The 22,620-nt window shown below is 51.7% G+C and overlaps 1 protein-coding gene across 15 annotated transcripts in view; it reads right to left on the minus strand.

The window, feature by feature from the left end:
* Positions 1–22,620, minus strand: part of LOC119466304 (dystonin) — a 228,329-nt gene that overhangs the window by 107,994 nt on the left and 97,715 nt on the right. For 14 of the 15 annotated variants that reach the window (XR_007464073.1, XM_049657593.1, XM_049657591.1 and 11 more), the window contains exons 3-4: positions 22,191–22,280; positions 20,071–20,241 (exon numbers count right to left, since the gene is read on the minus strand). Coding sequence is in view for 14 of the 15 variants with exons in the window: in XM_049657593.1 (XP_049513550.1) it covers positions 20,071–20,241; positions 22,191–22,280 (261 nt within the window). In the remaining variant the exon portion in view is untranslated. Of the gene's footprint in view, positions 1–15,712; positions 16,165–20,070; positions 20,242–22,190; positions 22,281–22,620 lie in introns of those variants that run through there. The other variant, XM_049657596.1, reaches the window with a different exon arrangement.

The raw sequence follows: 22,620 nt of genomic DNA on the forward strand, positions 1-22,620 counted from the left end.
CAGACTCGAGGCGTGTCATCCCTCCGCACAAGAGCGTGGTGGCGCAACCCACCACCCCGTTTCAAAGGCGACACTCATTGCATCAATCCAGGCACTCGTAGGCGCGGGCAACCCTACTACAACCCTACTACGGCGGGCGTGTTGACGCGGCCGCGTATTCACGCGGACCCCGGCCACTCGACGTGGAGACGATAAGGCTGACGAGAAGAGAGCAAGGTTGCACGAATTCATCGAGTGCTTGTCGCGTCAAAAGGGCCGGTATCGAGCGCGGGTGAATCATTGCACTGGACTGCAAGCGTGGAGCACCAGCGTTAAGACGAAAGGGCGGCAGGGTGAGGGGAAAAAATACGCGAGCGTGACATGCCTTCTTTTACGTGCCAAAACCAGTACTGATTATGAGGCACGTCGTAGTGGAGGGCTCCGGATGAACCACCTGGGGTTCTTTAACGTGCACTGCAACGCAAGCACACGGGCGTTTTAGCATTTCGCCTCCATCGAAATGCGGCTGCCGCGGCCGGTATTCGATCCCGCGATCTCGTGCTCAGCAGCGCAACGCCTTGGCTAAGTGAGCCACCGCGGCGGGTAATAAAGCGTGACATGCCGTACCACTCGACAGACAACGTAACGCTTCGAATACGGCAGTAGGCTGACAGGCAGACGCGGGCATACGGGCGCGATTATCAAAAGGCTGAGTGCGCGTATCTCAGCGAACCCATAATATAGTACGGGTGGTTCATACAACACCGCCTAAAGTGTATAGGTGACGTGGATTCATCGCTGCTCTCAGAAGTTCCGGCACGCGCTCCCTCGGCCGGCTTTCGCCGCTCGCGATGTTGCAGAATGTCGCAATATCCACCCAGAAACGAGTGCAGGAGGGCATACATATAGGGGAAACGTGTACGGTGGGTTGGTGCAGAGGTGGCGCAAGAAATAAGGCAAACAAACAATGAAGAGAACAATGTGAGGCCGCCACCTCACAGTCGAAGCGTACCTTTGAGACTAATTGTTCACCATTTTTATGTGGTCTGCTTGCTACTCTGACAAGTCGTACATAGTGCACTCCACTCTTAAAAAGAACATTCGGCTAGTATACTTCGTTATTGACATCATAAGACGCGTCAACGCCTGTAACAATATATGCCTGCATAGATATAAAGGGCGCCGAAAATATTTCGTGGCTACAGCCGCCCTACGCCGTGGCGAAACACAAAGCGCGGAGTACAGCGCTGACGTTCGGCGACATGGCAAGGCCGTCAAGGGAAGGAAGATAAGCGCTATATGCAAACACCGCTGCAAACGCGCCAGCGGCAAGAATTTTTTTTTTTTTTTATCACCTTGGCTTCCTGCGATCCTTTGTGGACTCAACACGATTCCATTCGTTCTGTCAACACGTGTTTGTGCGTGCACACAGAGGGAGCTAACGCGCGTGGCTACCGTTGATCCGATTCGACTGTGGCGCTCCAGCTGAAGCTCTTGTCTCAATTTTTTGAAACGTTATCCTTGAGCACAGACAGACTGCGCGTGACATTCATGCTGTAACCAAAAGGAACGAGTTTCGATCCCGCCGATCACGACTAAAAATTTGGCGGTTTAGCCTCCGAAAATCTGAGAACAGATTGGATGCCGTGATAATTTTGCTGCACCTTGCATGGGTCATGGTGAAGGGACGCAGTAGCGCTTTGAGCAGCTCGGATTCTTTGACGAGCCCCAACATCTAAGCGCACGAGCGTTTTTGCATTTCGCCCTATCATGCTGCGGTCGCCATGACCGGGAGTCGAACGCGCAACCCCGTGCTCGGCAGCAGAATGCCACGTCGTCACCACCGACCAGAAGCCGGAACAGAAGCCGAACGTTAAAATACATCTCTACAGCCTTCCACCACCACGGCTCGCGCAAGTTATGTCGTGTACGAGTCAACCCAGAGCTGCGAAATTCTGCGAAATTTTGCTCAGTAGTGGCTACCGAACGTACGCGTCTCATCAATGCCCTTTATTATGTCAAAACATGCAATGGCCTTCGGTGCCGCTACCGCGACGTCTCTCTCGTCGTCGGAGGCGAACGCGGGTGCACCCAGCTGGGTGCCAGGTTTCAACGTTGTTTCACTCGGACATGGCCTCCGAGATCGGAAGCTGTAAAACAGCACGCGCAGCCCGATCTCGGAGGCCACAACTGCGAACGTGCAGTGTGGCCCTCCTCTCTTGCGCTTAGAGTACACGTGTAGCGGACACAGTAGTACTTCATAGAACTACACCGAAACAAAATTTATCAACGCTCTCGTATTTTTTTTTTTCTTGAATTCTCCTCCCTGATAGCGCACCTTGCGCGTCTATTCTGATCGTCTTCTGGCACGTCAGAACGTCGCAAGTGGGTCGTCGCAGCGCGGCGCGTGTGTTGTATACTAGTATACAACTGGGCGCCGTTTCACGCCGGCGCAATAAAAGAGGGCCTTTTAAGGCAAGACCGCGGAATGACGACCGCGGGCACCAGCGGGCCACGCGTATACACGTAGTGCAACAACGGCCGGCGTGAAAAGAAGACGCGGTCAGAAGGAAATAAAAAGGCGGCCGGCTCCTCCGGTCTTTGTGACGGAAAGAAAACAAGATGCCTCTCTGCTCGGGCCGCCACAGCGTTCGTCCATCGTGGCTTCGTGACGGCGCCCAGCCTCCTCGTGCGAAGGAAGTGCGCGGCGGAGCGAATGCGCACGTGTTCGGCCAATTTGCATTTGTTTCACAGCGTGTACTACACTCCCCTCCTAACGATGCGCCTTATACCGCAGACGGCGCGGGGCATATGCAAAGCAGACGATCGGTATGTTTGCACGCTGCACTTGAGAAGGAGAGGGTAGTCATACGGTAATTGCAGGCTGCGCCGTCTGTGATGGTGTGTGCCGCAGAGGTCACGCAAGCGGCATGGTTTCAACGGGTTCGAGCGGCGGTTCGCCGTTGATGGGCAACAGCGAAGGCTGCCCCGCGACGGACTCGTTTTGGAAGAGGTCAGAGGTTCGTTGATGATAAGCGACAAGACAGAGTTGCACCTCCATACTTGCTTACCCCGTCGTGCGACTTCGCAAACCGATTGACAGAGGTTTGCAGACATTGCCGTTGTCTGAACAAGCAGGTCACCCTAAGCCAGGTTATACTCGCAATTTATCGTGCGTGATTAAGAATGTCGACGCTTCTCGGATATCATTCGCTTCTTTAGGAGCCAAATCCCCAAATCCAATATCCGACCACACGTAGACCGCTAAGAAGCATACACAAACGGACGTTTCAAACCACGTGGGCTCGAGCACACCGTAAAATCCGTGACGAGGCCTCGACAAGTTCCTCCTTTCTTTTTCTTTTTAATTACAAAACACATTTAAGCAAGATATTACATTGCGTGTCATATTTACACTTTTCTGACAACGAAGACGCCAAGCACACCGACATTGCACTTTACGAAAAAATTAATATACATAAATAAAGAACGCGCCTCAACCGCGACAAAGGGAGGTAACTTCGTTATTGGCGATATTTCGCAATAGTCGCACGGGAACCCGCCTGAATGCGGTGGTCAATGAGAATGACCTGAACATTCGTAACAAACGTTACTGCGGCGAGATGATAAAATGTCAGAATTTTTATTTTGCCTGACGCGAAGCAATTCGCTACAGCACTTCGCCCTTCCTCGTTGTCGCGAGACGGCAAGCGACCGACTGGCGCCGACTCCAAACTAACACTTATCCTAATCTACACAAGCTAAGACAAATACATGGCGAAGCGTACGCAGACAAATGTCCGTGGTGTGGCGAAAAGCCTACATTGGCACACATCACACTCAAGTGCGCCAGAAGACTTCCACAAACGAACACACAAATTTACTTTAAAAAAAAAAAAACAATTTCTAAGGCAGTGGGAGGTATGGCTTGCGGACGAGGAACATGCAGGACAGTCAGCTGGCTCTCCTGGACCAAGCCGAGCGAGCCGCTCAAGCCAGTGGGGCCCTGGACTAGGGGCTCCACCCACATTTTCCTTTTCCCATTAAAGTTTACTCTCTCTCTCTCTCTCGTTGTCGCGGAATATCTCGTTATAAACGTCACTTCGCTATATCGAGTGCATTCAGATTTCGCGCCAGTCGACCGCGGACGGTTTCCCATTCCACTATCACAAACTTCCCGCATATATATATATATATATATATATATATATATATATCAGTGGCGCACCCAGGATCTCTGCCAGGGGGGGGGGGGGGGGGTTGACAGTTTGCCAATACCATCTAAACAGCACTAATTTCGATTTCTGCACGGGAAATTGTCAAAAAAATTCGCTTTTTGCGAGTGTGCAGACGATTGCGTGTTAGTTGCAGTACTCAAATGCGTAAGAAAAGGGGTTAAACAAAAGGGGGGGTTAAGTCGGCCTCAGGGGGGGGGGGGGTTCCAACCCCCGAATCCCCCCCCCGTCGGTGCGCCACTGATATATATATATATATATATATATATATATATATATATATATATATATATATATATATATATATATACTTCGCGAGGGAAGTTAAATTCACGGCAGATATGGCCGCGAAAAAGAATAGAGAGAGAAGTACTAATAAGAAAAAAATCACGAACAGCGACTGCTTGCGAAAGATGTCTCGCCCCGCTACCGCGTAATGAGGATCGGCACGTTTCTGCGGAAACGAGGAAAACGAAAGTGACTAAAAAAAAAAAAAAAGAGTCGAGGCGAGAGGGGGGTGGGGAGGTCCCAGTCATAGGTAGCTCTATCTGTACACACACGGCCCGCATATGCGTCCGCAGTGTCGAAACCGTTCGGCGCGCCGACGTCGCGGTCCCCGCAGCTTCCGGGGCGCCTTTTGACGACGCGCGCGCGCACACACACACACAAAGGGAGCGCAAAAAGCGGTCTCTTTGATTCGTTCTTTTCGACGCTCCCTTTCAATTGTTCGCGTCGTGCGCAAAAGGAGACGGTGGGCTAACCCCGGAAGCCACGACGAGTATGGTCCACGCGAGCGTCGCTGTTTTATTTTAATAGTCTTACTATTTCCCAGACCCCTTTGTGCAGACATACATGGCGTCGCGGTATGCAGTGGATATTCGGAGACCGCGGAAGGATGGGACGTTTCGAAGAGACGCCGGGTGGCCTTGGGGCCCGGGCGTGACCACTGGAGCAGGTGCGTGCGGTGCGACGCGCACGATCGGCCTTGGCTGGATGCGGCCGCCGAGACGCGCGAACGGCTATAAGTCCGAGTTGACGTCGCGATCCGCTATAGCGTAAACTTCGCTATATAGGGAAACGCTGCTTGTCGGCTTTGCCCTTCAAGCACAATGCGGCTTTGTCAGACCTATCATGTATTGGTACCTGATGAAACTGTTATGTCAATAAAGTGTTATTATTCTCGCAGGGTTGGACGATCAAAAGAATTTCGACGAGGATGGCTGGAAAGCGCGCACAGCCGCAGGATTCACGCGCCGCAAGCTGGCGATTACTTAATGCACTCGAGAGAAACAGACGAGGCTGATAACAGAATTCTTCCAAAATTCTTACTTTCGTGAATTTCGCGGTGAAATGTTGATAACAGGGATTCCCAAACTTATTTGGCCTTGGGGAATTCCCCACCTGCCTTGCCAGAGAACCGCGTTCCGAAAGTTGTGGCGCAGTATAGAAGATCGCGAAACTTCAGTTTCATCTTTGGCTCCCTTGGAATACAACGTGGTAGAAAGCCTGAACCAACAAAGCCTGCGAGGCGGTAAGTCCAAAGGGCTTTTTGTAGACTATATTGTGTAGACTATTGACCCTTTTCGCGGCGATCCCATGGGCGCTGCCATATTTGATCACGTGGTGACGCGTCCATTGCTTGCCTCAACTGCCTCCGTTGCCTCCTTGTTTACAATGGAAGTGTATGACGCCGGCGCGGCTTAGAAAACCTCTGTTTTCGGAGATATCATATACGGTGACTAGGTGGACGACACAAAGTTTTGATCACAGCTTCAGAGAACATGCAAAAGCGTTTTCGGAGCTGATTAAGCTATGTCCAAACGGCGCAAGCAGTGTATATGGGGTTGTTCTAAAAGCGGGGCTAAATATGTATTCCAAGCTATCCAAGCTTCCGATTATGAATTCAGTCAGGACTATTGTGTTTTGCTCTTTGTTCTTTATTCGGCAAATATTTTGAAGCAGTGGCATATCAGTTTCTGAATCCGTGAAGTTCCTCGGTGCGGCCACTATCTGACTATTTTTTGCCTAATCGCTCGCGGGTGTGCTCAGTTCCGATAGATTTGTTCTTGCTGCGCACAAGGCTTGAAACGTAGCTGTTTTGTACATTGTAATACCTTGTAGCAAATATATATTACAGCTAGTAACTTGCTTACTCTTGTGGACAGTCACGAAACATTCAAATTCGACCATTCGTGCGCCATAGGTGTAGCCTGTCATTTCTTGCGCGTATACAGTGCGCATATAGTCAAGTGTGCGCCCATTCACTTATTCTTGATACGTCGGCGATAGAGTGGGCATAAGTTTTCCTGCCATTTGGGACAGATGTGTATAGATAACGTGGGCGAAACTTACTATGACAGGAAGCGGCGCTACTCCCTTTGTCATTGTTTAACGAGTGGTACTCACTCTTGCCGACGTTCTGGGGATGAAACCCTTTCTTTGAAGGTTAGCGATACAAGACTGGCGGATGAGCAAATTTCTGTATCCTCGAGGAAAGCCGTACATCCCGAAGTGCCGGTAACACGTTGGGACAGTTGCAGCAGCGGTCCACGAACTTGGCCACGCAGATTCATTCTATTCCTTAACATGCCAGTCACTATTTTTGCAGCCAAGTACTGCACACGTCTTCAACCTACATGATTCAATCTAGCATGATTGGAGCACAGCGTGTTAGCGAAAACTCAGTTGCATTTCCTACAGCTGATCGCACAGAAGCAAGGTAGAAGCGGTAATGGTTTCGTATTCGTGCGCGGTCGCTGAGGAGAGGTATGGCGCGCCGCCGTGAGCGCCATCTCGTTTCTCTAAAACGAACTGCTCCGCGAAAAGGGTCAATAAAGAAAAAGCTCTCTAAGCTTTTTATAGACAGTCTACATAAACTTGCGAAGGTGTAGCAATCCAACAAAATCAACTAGCCTTGGGGCATTTCGCATGAGGCGCCTATCAGCGTGGAAGAGTCAAGACGCAGGTGATCATCAACACTGCGCCGGCAAATGTACCGCGCGACTCGTATGGTCACCAATCGCCCGGGGTTTACCGAGACCGTCCGGAATTTTAAAAAGTCCCCAGTCCCCACTACACCCTGTCGGGACGACTATTTGTTCCGGTGACAAAGCTCCCAGAAACGCGGGTAAAAAAAAAAAAAGTGTTTTAGGTGCCAAAATCACAACCTGATTATGAAGCATACCCTGGCGGGGGACTCCGAAATAATTTCGGCTCCATGGGATTCTCTTACGTGCACCCATAAGTCTAAGCACACGCACGTCATTGCATTATACGGGGGTGAAGTGCGGCCGCCGCGACCGGGATCGAACTCTCGAGCTCTGCAGCTCACCACAGTATGTAGTACCACGGACGCACCACAAGCATATATGCACACTTAACAAACGTGCGGCTTGGAACAACAAGGATCCCTCAAATGTGCTGCGACTATTTTTGCTCTTCACGTAGACAAGGTTCAAACCAAGAAAGTACTCGCCAAGAAGTTGATGACATAGAACGGGATCAATAAGTGGTTATGGTTCCCATTATTGTTCATGTTAGTCAAGGTGAATTATGCCATATTCCACGACCGCTGGAAATCGCGGAATGCAATAAATAGCGCAGGCTCCCGAAACGGCAAACAGAACTACCGTTCCGACGTTTCACCAAGGAGAGCTGGCAATTATGCGACTGCACAGATCCGATGAAACGCTACACGTCCTTCGGCGATTATTTTTCAAATTCTAAATTTACCCTCACCCGAAGCGATTACGACATGCTTCGAGCCCTTTCTGGACACCGGCCTCTTTCGAAAGCTTGTGACTGGCTACAGGAGATCACGTTGGAAGCAGAGAGCGAGCGGTGCTCTTTCGTGATATCACAGAGAACAATGTGCTTCTGATGGATCACACTTAGAACGTCAAATGCGTGTACCGGATATCGTGTCCTGTGTGTGCAAACTACGGCCGAGTTGCTCGTTACCTGAGCGTATACGCAAACCCCTGCCCTCGGTGACTGTGATGCTGCATCTGTCAACCCATCATGGCGACCGGGTTCAGACAGCTCAGCGTATATAGACCGTTTTTCATGGGCGCCGCCATTGCGTAGGCAGTGGCGCCATCTATGGGCAGTTGGCATGCTGGCTTGGGCGAACGCCCGTGTTGTATGCTGTGGTATACGCTCGGCGGCAGTTTCTGGTGGATTTTTTTCGCACTCGCGCCGTCTATTTAGCATGAAATGGCGTCTTCTACGTGGGGAATGGTCCTGTGAGGCATAGTGAAGGAATTTAAGTCTGAAGTAATTAAGCGGCTGGAGTAACTGCTGGTGTTAGGGCGGACGGAGCACGCAGCACGAGGAGCACGCGTTTGTTTGAGCTTGCAATCAGCCTCGGATATCAGTTAGGTATTTCTGAAAATTCGTTTCACGAATGTTACTGCAGCATTCTCAGCACTGTAATTCTAAGCTCTGGTTTAGCTGCAACGAGTAATTACGAAACATTTGACGATCCTAACAGCGTGAGTACCATTCTGCTGGAGAATAATCCGTGCTGTTTATTTTGACAGTTGTTATGTGTATAAATACACTGGACGACTGCCTTGTTTGCTGGGCAAGGTTTCCGCCTACAAATAAAATAGTTTGGTTAATAATAACCGTATATCGTACAGTGTGAATCAAACTTTTCGAGTGGTCGAACGACCAGCTGCAGACTGTGCGAGCGCCCGAGGCAGTACTAAACGCTGTGTTATAGATCTGTTCTATACAGCGTATGGTCCAAGTGGTAAAAACATGCGGCACGACCATGTGGAGTCTTATTGCGTCGTTATCCCGTGTTCTGTTTTATTTTGCCGCAAAATAAGGACATATGAACTTTTTTTTTTTTTTCAGTCTCCTAAGTTCAGTCATTTACGACGCATTCACCCACGTTACGGAAATTGTGTCCTTACAAATAGCAGTTGGATTCTCTTTATGCGATCCCCTTTGTATATTGTGCCTTACAGGGCAAAAAAGGCAATGCCGATCTAAGCACGAAGCAATTGTTTGTATCATGTTGGTTTGCCAATCGCAGTGCTCGCTGCGTTGAGCAGAGCATTCGGCATGTTGCAGGAGGCTAGCGTAGACATAGTGATTTGAAGTCTACTAGACTTAAAATGCGTGAGAACGATGCCGGTGGCTGATGCAAATGTTTTAGAACAACTCTTCGTCGAGTGAAAACCGATACATTCAACACAGTTCACAACACATACACACACCGCGGCTGATGATGCGCGTCGCATTTTTGCACATCCAAGAGAAATTTCCAGATACTGTAGCTATTAGATACCTAAAGGCTACACAGTGGTTGTTCGACGACCTCGTAAGAACTGGCATCCCGTAAATTGCACTCAGAACTAGCTAAAACACCTCCGGATCGTTCCGCAGCGCACGACCGGCAACACATTCAAGCCGCGCCGGCTCGCACAAGCCAGAGAGGAGGAAAGACTCGTCGCGCGCCCTTTCCTCCTCGCCCGATGAAAAGGTCTATAGAAGGTCAGCATTTCATCATCATCATTTATTGTTCCCTTATAGGCCCCTGCTGGTGCAGCCCTATACATGTATGTGCTCTCTCTCTCTCTCTCTCTCTCTCTATGTAAGCCTGCAGAAGCTACGCATCCACTTATATCTCTTCACATGATGCGAACAAAAAGAGACCAGTTATGCGTTTACACCCCGCCTGCTGCACAGCGTACAACACGGGTAAGAGCGCTCCGGCTTCCGTTTGCCAAATCGTCGATATCGCACTGATTGCCGGAAGTCACGATTTTGTAACACGAGCGACGAACGACACCCGCGTGCCTTGCTGCTGGGTCGAGGGTTCGATTCGCGGCTGTGGAGGCCGCATTCCGACAGAACAAAACAATGATAATAAACGAGGTACGTTCGTTACACCAGCCACGCGAGACCTTTCCCGCCCCCAATAGTACAAGGCGCGAAACACCCCGGCACCATATACGTTACGAATGCATATAAAGCCAGTGCAAAGGACCCGAGAAAAAGGACAGAGCTGGGCTTGCAACTGCTAGTTTCTCGGAAAGAGAAATGCGACGCTTGAACGCGACGTTCTACAGAAGCTACGGCCTATACCTGATTGTTGGACAGGGCCGCGGACAATGTGTCGGCGCGCAATCTACTACATGTTCACCCACTAAGAGCCTATGGCGCGCGTATGGAAAGCGCTCGAGTTGTAAACGTGCGCATCAACAGGGTGCGAAGTTAGGCTATAGTTGAGCAACAGAACAGCTGTAAGCCCAGAACTTCGGCGGCTCTGTCTTCGTAAGTTGCCTGTACTTTTTTTTTTTTTTTTCGCTGGCTTCCGTGCATCTTGTAACGTGGCATGTCAAAGAGCCGAGAAACTTACTGGACTCCTCTACAACGTGTACACGCAGTATAGAGAACAGAAAGGTACGGTACGTATCGTGGCTTTCTGTGGAAATTTAGTTATACCTACGTTCCTAAGCTATATGTTGCTGCTGTTTCGATATAATGTCAACCAGGATGTGTACTGCTGCTGCCAGGGGTGACAAGAGACGGGGAACACATTTTGTTTACTGCCGTGCTCAATGTTGCCTACATTTACAAGCTTGTGTGCGAGTACACGTGCGCGTTTTTCTTTCCTATCGCTCTTTCCTCTGTACTAAACCTGTAGTAGAAAAAAAATGAATTTTTACCGTGAATTACCAACTAGCCCAAGCAACCACCCTCGTTCAATTCATTTGTAGTAGAGCCAAGCTTTTCGCTCGGCTAGCCTCTCCAGTTATCAAATAAAGTTTTCCTACCAAGCGAACGCACATTTTCGGAGTTGATGCATGCTGTATTCCTTGCCAGGATTCTTGGAATACGCAAGTTGTGGACTCGATGGGTGGAGGCTACGAAGCGCGAATAATGTGGCGGAATGGCACAACCTAGCGCCAACTTTCTGAGCAGGGCCGTATTTTGTAGCGATGCCTTTCCGATACTAATGCCTTTTCGCTCTTGGTCAGCGGTTAGAGCGAGGGTCCGCTCACGTTATCAACGGGATCAGCCGTCCGTGAGCGGCGGATGATAAGACTAGTATAGAATAAAGCATAACGCATCGCTACGAAATACCGGCCCAGTCTAGCTCGGAAGGCAAAACAAAATCTGTGTGCGTGTGCGCAAGCGGATGACAACTGGCTGAGAACTTCTGCAACGATAAGCATAGTATTTTTCTCCTTTTGCCTGCTCGGTATGTGTAACTCGGCGCCCTTATCGCAAGCAGATAACGACAGGCACACAATTGCGCGAACAGACCGTCGGAGCAACTCGCTGCGCACGCATCTGCTACGCCATTGAACAAGAACAGACTACCAAGGTCGCCTTGGCCAAGAGGGGCGTGTCGCAATTCCGATCCAAAAATGGGAGCCGAAGAAAATCGTGGGACACCGGAGTCCACTCGCGCGCGAGCGTGTACGTTGTACAACGCCTACGCAGCTATAGTGGCCGATTAGGCTCTCCCTGTCGACAATCGCAGTTTCAGTGTGGCCGCAAGGAAAGAAGGACGTGCAGAGCGATCTGGCGAGCTAGATAACCGTCAGATTGCTTGCTTGATTACTAATCGAACGTCGCACAGCACCTCGCCTTGCGTAATATAGGACGAAGAGGCCATTCACTACAATGAGCATTTTATTAAGTGGGAGATTGCATAGCGTGCGTAGCAAAGACGCTTAAATAATCTGGCCAAACCACTTTGTGTTCATTTCTGAGGAGCTCCTTAAGAGACTGCAGGCGCGAACGGAATCACCTTCGTGGTCAACTAAGAGTTCCCTTTTTCTGAAGGCCATTCAGTGTGCTTTCTATATTCATTTAGCCATTAAACGCTTCGAGTGAGATACTAGACAGACCCCTCCGCCTTCAGTTTCATACAATTGTTTGCGTGCGATTTGTTTCAATCATAACCGCTATACAGCCTGAATGATATCAGGTAGCAGAAACACCAACATGTGCACCGCATCCCGTAGATTCACTTCAGCCATGGCATTAGATGACGTGCAAGTTGCCTTTAATTAAAAGCATATTACAGGGCCTTTGTCAGCTGTAGAGATGCACCATTAGTGTAAGACCTTCTGCGATCTCATTCTTGTCCTTAACGCATACCCAGTGACTTGTCTGCTCGACAAGACAGCAGCGTCCACACACCGAGTGGCCCAAGTCGACTCCCCGCCCATAAACGGAGAAACATACAATCAACAAAGTGGGAGGAAGAGCCAAACAAAGCTATCGCTTTAAAAAAACTTTCAGATTTAGCAAACTCTTAGCAGACATACGTATATGTTTTGGTCGGCGTCCGTATTACCCTTGACTAACAACGTCAGCTGACAACCCCTAAAAATCGCCAACGACGTCTACATTCAATTCGGGGTGCCTTTCAACATGGTTAATTACGAACTTTACTATTTTACCAGACATGTTGAGGACTCTCTTTCGCACATACAGCGTGTTCACCCATTGTCTGCAAAGTTCCGGCCCGCTGTGCCTCTATTTGGGAGGCCTGCACAGATTCTTTGAGAGTTCGCACACAGCGCAAGGACGGAAGGCGGACCGAGAAAAGCGTGGACGAGCTCTTAAAGGGTGACGCTGTAAAAGTTGTGCGTCGCATTTCGGGTTAGCAAAACACACACAAAAGGAAGCACCCGCTCCGAGGTGAAGGGCGGTCGGATCTGCTGCACGGCTACGTGTCTGCTCGACTCACACTTGCCGAATGCCTCGCCAAAAACCCTCTCTCTCATGCATAACGCAACGGGAGCGAAACTTCCCACTGCCCGGCGCTCCTTTAACCATTACAGCGCCAGACTGCGCGTGGGTCTTTTTCAGACGACACCCCCGGAACGGAGGAGCTATGCGGCCCGTCTGCACACACATCAAGACGATGCCGTGAAGCGGACTTGAAGCGAAAGCCACGCCAACGACACCCAGACAACCAAGATCGATCTACAAGTGGAAGGTACATACAAGACAAAGAGAAACGGACCAGAAAGGAAATCCCGGTACGGGTGGCCGTTTCTGGCACTTCGCCAGCAGCGAAACGCTCACGGTGGCGCGCGACATGCGAAACCAACTTCACGCCCTCTGTCAACGGTGCTCGTGCAATGTTTGCCTGCCGTGTCTCACCCCCTCACCTAACCAAACCTCACCCGAGTCTTGACACCTCGTCAACCTCGACGGCCACATCTTGTCACCGACTGTTCCATCACTTTGAAAGGAAGGCTCATCGAAAACGGGAGAATTATCCGTGTTCCGGTGGATCCTCGCCTCGTCAATGGCGCTCGCGAATGTTTGCCTGCCACCCTCGACTGCTAACCAACCCTGACCGCTCAATGGTTGTCAGTTCCCGCATCTTTCAACCGCGAAAAAACCTGTTCGCTGTTGCGCAATCCACTCGGCGTATATACAGAGCCGCCCCCGCTATAACATTGCACACTCCCCGCAGCGTGGGCTCGAGCGGACGGCCTCAATTCACTTCCGACGCTCTCCCACCGTGACAGCTGCCGCAACTCGCTGTTGTGTGGGGAAAACGCGAGCCGATCACGCAAGCTGAAGCGAGCGCCAACATCCCACCCGGGCTGACATAACTATTGGCGATCTGACTCCGTAGAAAGAAAAAGCCACCCGCCGGAGCGATACCGCTTCGCGGATCGGCCCGGAGCACAGATCGGGGCAGGATATGCTTAATCGAGGCCACGCCTACGATTCCGACGGTGGAAAACTCCGTGCTAATAGCGCCACACGCGAGACATGCTTTCGGAACACCTGGTATCTCTCCACCTGGCCTGGAACAATTATGGCAATACTGCTTAGCGAACACGTCTTGCCCATGGAACCAGGCACGTCCTTTAAACCCTTTGTGGCTGGCGCCTTGTTCCTTTTAATGTCACGTTATTGCACGAACCAGGCGAGAAAACCGTCAATTTCACCTGGCTGAATTTGGAGCTACGAATCAGGAATCAACTTTCGAATCAAGCGAATCAAAAGCCGCGATTCACTTCTAACTGACGAGGGTTTCAACGTCCCAAAACCAGCACCAAGACTTGTGAAGGGCTCCGAATTAGTTTCGACCTCTCGGGGTTCTCTAACGTGCAGCCAGATGTTTAAGTCGGCAAAAGGTTTCGTAATGCACGCTCCATCGGGAGGCGACGGGGAATCGAACCCACGAATCGAGCACGTTCAGAGGCCCCCAAGCGCGATTCAAACGGTGCGCGTCGGGCAAAGGCCACGCTCGCCCCCGACAAGTGACGCGTCAAGAAGAGCAGCAGCAGCCCACAGGTCACGGGTGTCGAGCAGCCGGAGTCTTTGCCACCTGGCGCGCGGATGCGAAATTACGGCCCAAACAATGCGAAGCCGAGCTCCGGACCAAGCCACGCCTCTGTCGAGCGACAGCTCCGTGCAAGTGGCGCGCGCGCCCGAGTCGAAACACACACGCACGAGTCTTTTGATAGAGAGCGAGCATTATGCTGTCGCGAAGTTGTCGAATGGCGAAACGCACCGCGAACGAGGAGGCTCGCGCGAGGCGCCGGGTTTCCTCCCCGTGACAAGGAACGGGACGACGACGCTCGTGGCGAAGCAGAGAACGCTATGCGGAACGAACGGCGGCCGTTTAATTAATTTGGCGGTCGACCGGTTTCAATGCGTAGCGTGTACCTGCAGAGTTGTTTCGCAACCTCTCTTTTCACGCACGACCTGAAGAAACACACGGGGCGGGTGCTATTCGGCACCTGCGCCCGAAACCAACGCTACGGCCGGCGAAATATGCTGTCAACAACTAGAAACTACTTTACACGCACCGGGGAGAGGTAAACAAAGCTGCTGCGGACATTCCGAGTTTCGCAACGACGAAGGATGGTCACCTCAGGAGCAAACGCAGCTTTCCGCGACGCTATTAACGCCTGTTGTGCCGATTCAGCGTAGCGATCGCGACGTTTTTGTAAACAATTGGGAACACGTTTGCCAGGCAACCCAGGAGGGGGGGTGAACAGCAGCTCGAGCAGAACTTTGCCGGTTTCGCATTGGTAGCGGCGATCGCCCCAGGCGAAACCGAATCGCCTGCTACGCATTTTTTTAACATGAAGCATTAGCAGCAGCGCAATCGCCGGCTCCGCCGTCGGCTCGCAGACAACGCGAAAGAAGCGGTCGTCATTCCGAAAGCGGAGGGATGGCAGCCCCATAAAGTAGGCCTCCTGCCGGCGCGGTGGGATGGGCAGGTAGGCTCCGGAGTACGGTTCAATGACAGCCTCTCCCCGGCCGGCGTTCGCTCGTCCCGTTTCGGAATCCGGACGCTTCGTCGAGTAAGTGCGCAACTAAACCGCGCCGGGTGTTTAGAGGAACGCGACCGGCAGTGCAACAGGGGGCCCCCGCCGATTCGACGCGGCCTCGCGGGCGCGGCGCGCAGCAAACCCGCCGGAAGAAGCCATGGCGCGCTGCCGCCGGGGCCGGTCACGCACCGCCGGCACACAACCTGTGGCTCTACGCACCTTGTGGCCGCGGCGCTTCTCGCTGCGCGTCTGCGTGGCCGAGCTCTCGAGCAGGCGCGGCGTCTGCGTGGTCGACTCCTGCTCGATGGCCAGCTGGCTCTGTTCGCCGCGCGTCATGGTGGTCGTCTTGCGTACCACGCGCGACGTGTGCACCGTCTTGAGGCCAGAGCGCACGTGCGACGAGCGGAACACTTCGCGCGACTCCTGCGAGGCGGACGCCATCTGCGTGCGGTTGCCGCCGCTCGTGGTCGACAGCTGCTGGTGGTCGTCGCCGGGGTCCGGCACATCGTCGGGGTCCCGCGGGTCGCGGCTACCCTTCACGTAGAGCCGTGCGCCGCGCACGAACGAGTACATCGCGCACAACTGACTGAGCGAGCGTCCGACGCCCAGCGCCGGCACGATCTAACTTCAGCAAACTTCGGCCGGCGTCGGCAGACGCGGCAGCAGCTACGGTGGGAGGGGGGGCAGCCTCAAACAGGTTTGCCGCCGCCGCGACGACCCGCCTCGCTCTCTCCCCCGCTCACCTACCACACCTTCCTGTGCGTACAATCGGCGCAGCCGGCTCCCGGCCTCTCCCCCTCTCGCTCCCACAACCCCACGCAAATCCGCCACTGCCGAGAAGTTCCGCCAGGGGGAGCCACGTTACGGGCACCCTCAGACGACGCTTCGTCGTCCATCTAGCACGTCCTCGACGTCGGCCCAGCCAACCGACCTCGGCGCGAAGCCCACGCTCGTTCGTACCGTCCGCGGAGCAACGCCTTTTATGGCGCGACAGTGGCGCCAGCCCACGCCCGGTCGCCGCGGCAGCTACGACTGCCCGACTTGGGCAGCCGGCGGCAACTAGCCGACAAGCCCACACGACCGTGTGTGAGCGCGCGCTAAACACATTGCAGAGCATGCCGTCCATGCCGGGCCGGACTGCCGCTCCCTCTCACCGGCATCTGGACGCCGCTCGTTTTGCGATACTTTTTTGAGATATTTTGTCCTCTCCCTTCTGTTTATCTGAGCGCCGGACAGACTCGGGCGATAACGGGCACGAAGCGCGCATGTTTATCTCAGGAAGAATGCGGAGCCTAAACTGCTAGCCGCGCAATGACGATGAGTCGACGGCCAGTGGCTATGGAACCTGAATCCCTCGTCGACTTCGTTCATTACCACCTGCAACGAGGCTGACGACCGTCTGCCACTTGCAAATGGATGCAAAAATGGACTGGAATTCAAAGCGTGCACCTACACGCAGGGCAAAGCTTGCCCTCTTGCGTCTATGGTGCTGCGCAGCACTATACTAGATTCAAGCAAACTGGGCCAGTATTTTGTAGCGATGCGTTATGCTTTATTCTATACTAGTCTTATCATCCACCGCTCACGGCCGGCTGATCCCGTTGATAACGTGAGCGGACCGTCGCTCTGACCACTGACCAAGCGCGAAAAGGCATTAGCATCGGAAAGGCATCGCTACAAAATACCGGCCCTGTGAACATTGCGACGTAACTAACGTATGCACGCGCACGCAACAAGTCCTGACTGGCGCCACAAGGAAGCACGGACTCGCTACAGCATATAAGTGCTTCTCGGGGTGGTGGGGGAATGATGCACTTACGGAAATAAAGCAGCAACCCCAATTCACCCTTTTGAGCGAGTGAATTCCATATTAGTCAAAGAACCCTTTTGCTCGGCGCCGATGAATGACGGAGAGAGCACTAGGCGTGAGTGAGTCAACACCGCGCTCACCCCAGCGGGCACTTTCGCGAGAATAAGAACCAAGAAACAATGCGTGGGGCGCGTTCCTTTTCGAGGCCGAACTACTCACGAGCGAACTCAGCGATCGCTTACGATTTATTGCTGCCTGGTCACGTGCAACGGAAGGCTACTGAACGACGGTAGTTAACGAACGTCAACTGACTTCTGCGACACCCACACGCCGTCTGGTGCGAACACCTGTTCGACATTTAGCCGTCCGCTACGGGCGTGGTTCACATTTCACGCATCTGCTGCTGTCAAACCAAATTTTCGGTGGCAAATAAACTGCGGTGAATTTTTCAGAGGCTGCAGCAGAGTAGACGTCGGCGTAAATCACCGAAAAACAATACTTACGCCTATCAAACCTAGATATCAACGCACCGAGGCATGCTACACGACCGGAAGGCTATGTAACGGTGACATCTACGTGAAACTATAACCAATTATCAATTTATCAGATACAGTAAAAGTTGCCTAAAAGTGGAAGGCTCTAGGGCTGCGGCCGACTAGTAAACGACTAGAGTAGCTTAACAAGCTTCAGTATTTTATTACTTCTTTTAGGCCTTTGGACCACAAACCTTCCGCTGGTTTCTCCATGATGAACGCTTTAAGTACGCAGGTTTTAGGCCTGCGCAGTATGCCTGTGCATGCGTGCTTGTTTGTGTAGGTCGCAACAGCCAGCGTTCCTTCGACCAAAAAGGTTGAATATACTCGGATCACGAACGACGAATAATCGGATGTTGAAGCAAATTAAGCCGGCGAAATTGGAAAACGTCAGCTATAACGCTCGCTTTTTTTTTTCTTCTTCTTTGTAATGAGTTTCTAACTGTGCATCAATTCCATTACAACCCGCTTCACGAAGCAAATATGCGTCTTCAGCGACATTCGTAGGCCCAAACAGCGTCCATGAGCGAACGGCTGAGCGTCTTCGCAATTAGGGCATCAAAGCCAGTAAACGACTCAAAGTACGCTTGTACGAGAGGTTAATTAAATATTCATTCTTCACAGCTGGAAATCTGCCCATCAAACAGCAACCTTGAATGCGTTAAGCCTACATTTACCTAAGCGTTGGCGTCATTATAATCTATAGGAGCTATATATTCTGTAACCACTTTCAGTAACATCAGTTGCAATACAGACCTGCGCAACTGGACGTGAAGAAAGGAACACACATGCAGGCGCTCTATACCGCGCCAGCTTTATCTTCGCTTCGCGTCGATGCCCGAGCACACTTATATCACTTTCAGCCCAGCGTGCAGTCCACAACGACATGTCACGTGAAAGGAATCATTCCAGGCGAGCGGGTCCAGTTCCTCAGGACAAGGCACGCCCACCAGAATGGTTCAGCGGCTACGAAGCCCCGTTGCCGGGTGCGAAGTCATGGGATCGATTTCTGGCCGCGCAGAGGCAGCATGCCGACCAATGCAAATTAATACGATAGCTCCCTCTCATGATAGGTTACGTATACGCGAGAGGAATTAATCGGAGTCACTACATGACATCTCCCATTCCCCAGATTGAACGACAGCGTTTATTTAACATACCAATGCAGCAGGTCGGCCGCAATGGAGATTCCCGGATTAATTTTGACCATCTGCGTTCACTTAAGCACTGAATCTAAGCACCGAAGGGTTTCTGAGCTCCGACAGAGTACGGCTACCGCGGCAGAAGTTCGAACTCATGCTCAGCAGCCACGGCGGCAGGTATAGCGTTGGAACATTTCTCAGCGGCCCGTGCTGTGTATAAGGAATAATGTCATATTTTCCATTAATTTTCTGTCCTTCGCCATTGTGTCGCATGAGAACGTGCCTCTATTAACGCGAACAACAGGCCACTCGCTACCACTAGTGATAAGGAATGAATAGGATCTTTGAAAAAGAAAGCTTACTGTCCAACAGAACAAGGCGGAAGGGGGCTTCTGAACAAGCCAATCGCGAATAGCAGCAGTAATGCCCCCCCCCCCCCCCCCCCCCCGGCTAACTTCGGTCCAGACACGAATGTCAAACGGTTCAACAAGACATTACGTGGACACTGGTGCGCATGCGCGTACTATAGGCCTCGTTGCATTTCCCTTGAACGCGTATTGTCGCGCGGCGCAATCGGCAGCGAGTGCCCCACGGGCGAGTGCTGCGCTAAAGAGGTAATTGCTTAAACGCTGCGTCGCAGTCATTTCGAAGATTAGTCGGCCCTCGAAGCGAGTACCGACTAATCACTCGCGCGGGACCTCCCGCCAAGAGGAGCGAAACGTGCACGGCCTTGACGCAAGCGGTGCATGCGTACATACTCCGAATCGGCCTCCCAAGTAATTCACTTTGCATCTCAACTCGGTCGTTAACGGACGTCTAAACGAAAAGTCACACTACAAACAGTACGTCCCGTGGGATAAAACCAAACTCTTTCGAGAGGACAGTGCTCTCGGGATTTAAAAAAAAAAAAAAAAAAAAAAGTCCACGTCGCCAGGTCTATCCTGTACGTATATACATCACACCACGTGACCGGCACACGTAGCAGCTGCAGTGCACAATTACGTCGGTGGTCCTTTCGACGAACTCGGCATTTATGGAAACGCGCGCAGAGGGCGCGCCATGCAGCAAGGAGACTGTATGCGCGTGGCTGACCTGGAAGTGCAGGATGATGGTCCAGATGAGTCCCAGCGTGAGCTTGGGGTTCCCGTCAACGATGTCCTCGGCGCGGATGTTGACCAGCTTGACCTTGCGGTAGCGAAGGAAGTTGAGCGCCGTCTGCACGTTCTGCAGCATGTGGAACCGCATGCGGCCCTTCTCGCGGGGCTGCAACGACAATTGGCGAGAGAACGGCGCCGCGAAAGCCGATGAACAACAGTGGCACAGCCAAACAGGAATGAGAACATTATATAGCTGCGGGATTAAAACATTCCCGTCTTGCTGGGATTGGAAAAAACGGGTGAGAAAAAAAATCGACAAAGCAAAATAAGCGGCTCTCGAAGACATACCGTGAACGTATACTTGTTGATCAACAGTAACAGCCATTCTCAAGAGGCTGCAAATCCTACAGGGACAAAGCAACATATACTATAGTGAAGCTAGGCGAAGGGTCAGAGCGGTCGTTTGTAAGCGTACAGTGGACACTGTACGCTTATATAACGAGGGCACGTCCACTATAGTTATTAGTTGATGGGTGGCTAGTGCTAAGCTGCGAGAATCGGTGAGACAACACTGGGCGCACGCCAGAAGCGTGCAGTCAAAAGCACTGCGATCGGGAGCACGTAGTAATCGCAGTGAAACCCACGATTGCTCCCGTAAAGCCTGAGCTCTGTACCGTTGCTCGACTGTGTCCAGTATACCATGCAGGAAAGATCAATATCCTTACTGTTTCTTGATTTCCACGTACACAGAACCGGAAGTGAAACTCCGATCCAGACTATACATATATCTGCATATTGTAAGCGATATCGCGCAGTTCGCGTGCGACAGGCGGCCGGATGCAGACAGGGCGAAAACCATTCGCCACAGCTTCCGACTTCGCGGACTCTATTCAGGAACGCACGGCTCATCCCATGCACGGCTGCCTGCTGCAAGGCCACGAACCGGCGGGGGGCACGCACGGGTATAACTGAATGGTTGACCTGGCAGCTAACCGACACACGCCGCAGCTAAGCTATATCGCTGAAGCCCTGCACTCGATGACGCACACGCCCACAACGCAAGTGTTATTTGGAACGGGGGATCATCACAGACAATGAGTCGAAAGGTGCCACGCGATGCTTTCCCTAAATTCCTGTCTGAGCGCGCGCTGAAGACGCGATGAAATAATAACTATACTTGCGCGAATTTTGTAGCCTGAAAACTTTCACACTGTCGCCTACGCACGCATCGGCTGCTCCTGCTATACGTAACGAAGCATTGGATACGCGACTTGATAAAAAATCGCTAACATTCAGGCAACCAGTGGTCCCGACCGAACAGCCGGCAATCACTGCCACAGGATGGTGTGGGTATCATCACCGCTGCCAAGTACGTTCACGACAAAATAAAGATCGAGGTGCAAATTAAAAAAAAAAGAAAAAAGAAATAGTCTCGCACCGTGTCTATAACATACGTCTTATCGACAGTCACATGAGGGAACAGCTGGGCGATACTTATTAGAGAAAAAGCGTTTCAGCAGACGCCTCCCAGCCACTTCCTGTCGAACTGCAACGGAATTAACCCCTGCCTGGACCAGAATTAGCACCTTGGCGCTCTAAAGCACGACAATTCAATACTTGACGCACGTGGGAAAGAAATCCCGTCAATTTACGCAGAAAAGTCGCACCACACTCATCCCTTTCAGCTGCATTACTTCCAACGCAACTCTCATGAATTTAGAACGGGGCACGCACCGCGCAAGGACAGCAGAAGGCCAAAGTGGGCATGTCCCGTTATACGGCGCTGCAGATAACCTATATAGTAGTTGGCGTCCAACAAGAAAAGTGGTGCCGAACCGATTCGCCACACTGGATGACGCACAGAACAGCACTTTTTCATTATTATTAATGCAATGGTGCTGTCATCCACACTTCAGTACACTCAAAAACTCAAATTTAACGGTCTTGCACTTGAATGACACGTCCTGCGCATAAGCAAAAGGCAGGACCTTTTCTGAGGCAAAGTAAGTGCGACGAGGTTAATTACGTAGCATGTTCACGGGCCAAACTATACGTGGCCGCATCGATTGAGCAACGAAAAAAATCATTTTGCGTATAGCGAGGAGTGATACTCACCAGCGTCTCCCCAGAGAGGACCTCCAGCAGCGAGAGCAGGCTGTGGCCATCCTGGAGGTCGACGAACAAGTCATCCACGCGCTTGTTGGCCTGTGCGCGAATGGCGAAAATAAAATTTAAAAAAAGAAACCGCAAGTTTCCTAAGAATCAACTTCGGAGTCGTTTAAGGAGGGCAGAAGCCTTTCCTTTCCAATAATTAAAGATGCCTCGAGAATCGGCTCATCATGCGAGAAAAGAATATGCGCCACAAGAAAAATTCGGAAAGCCGCCTCATCTCAACTGTCACCCATGTAGTAGAAGTAGTAGAAGTAGTAGTAGTAGTAGTAGTAGTAGTAGTAGTAGTAGTAGTAGTAGTAAGAGTAGTAGTAGTATTTATAGCGCAGCAGTAATCGAAACCAAACGCGGTGTCCGTGACTACAACGGTAAAAAA

This window comes from Dermacentor silvarum, chromosome 10 (assembly GCF_013339745.2).
Source record: "Dermacentor silvarum isolate Dsil-2018 chromosome 10, BIME_Dsil_1.4, whole genome shotgun sequence".
Lineage (NCBI taxonomy): Eukaryota > Metazoa > Arthropoda > Arachnida > Ixodida > Ixodidae > Dermacentor > Dermacentor silvarum.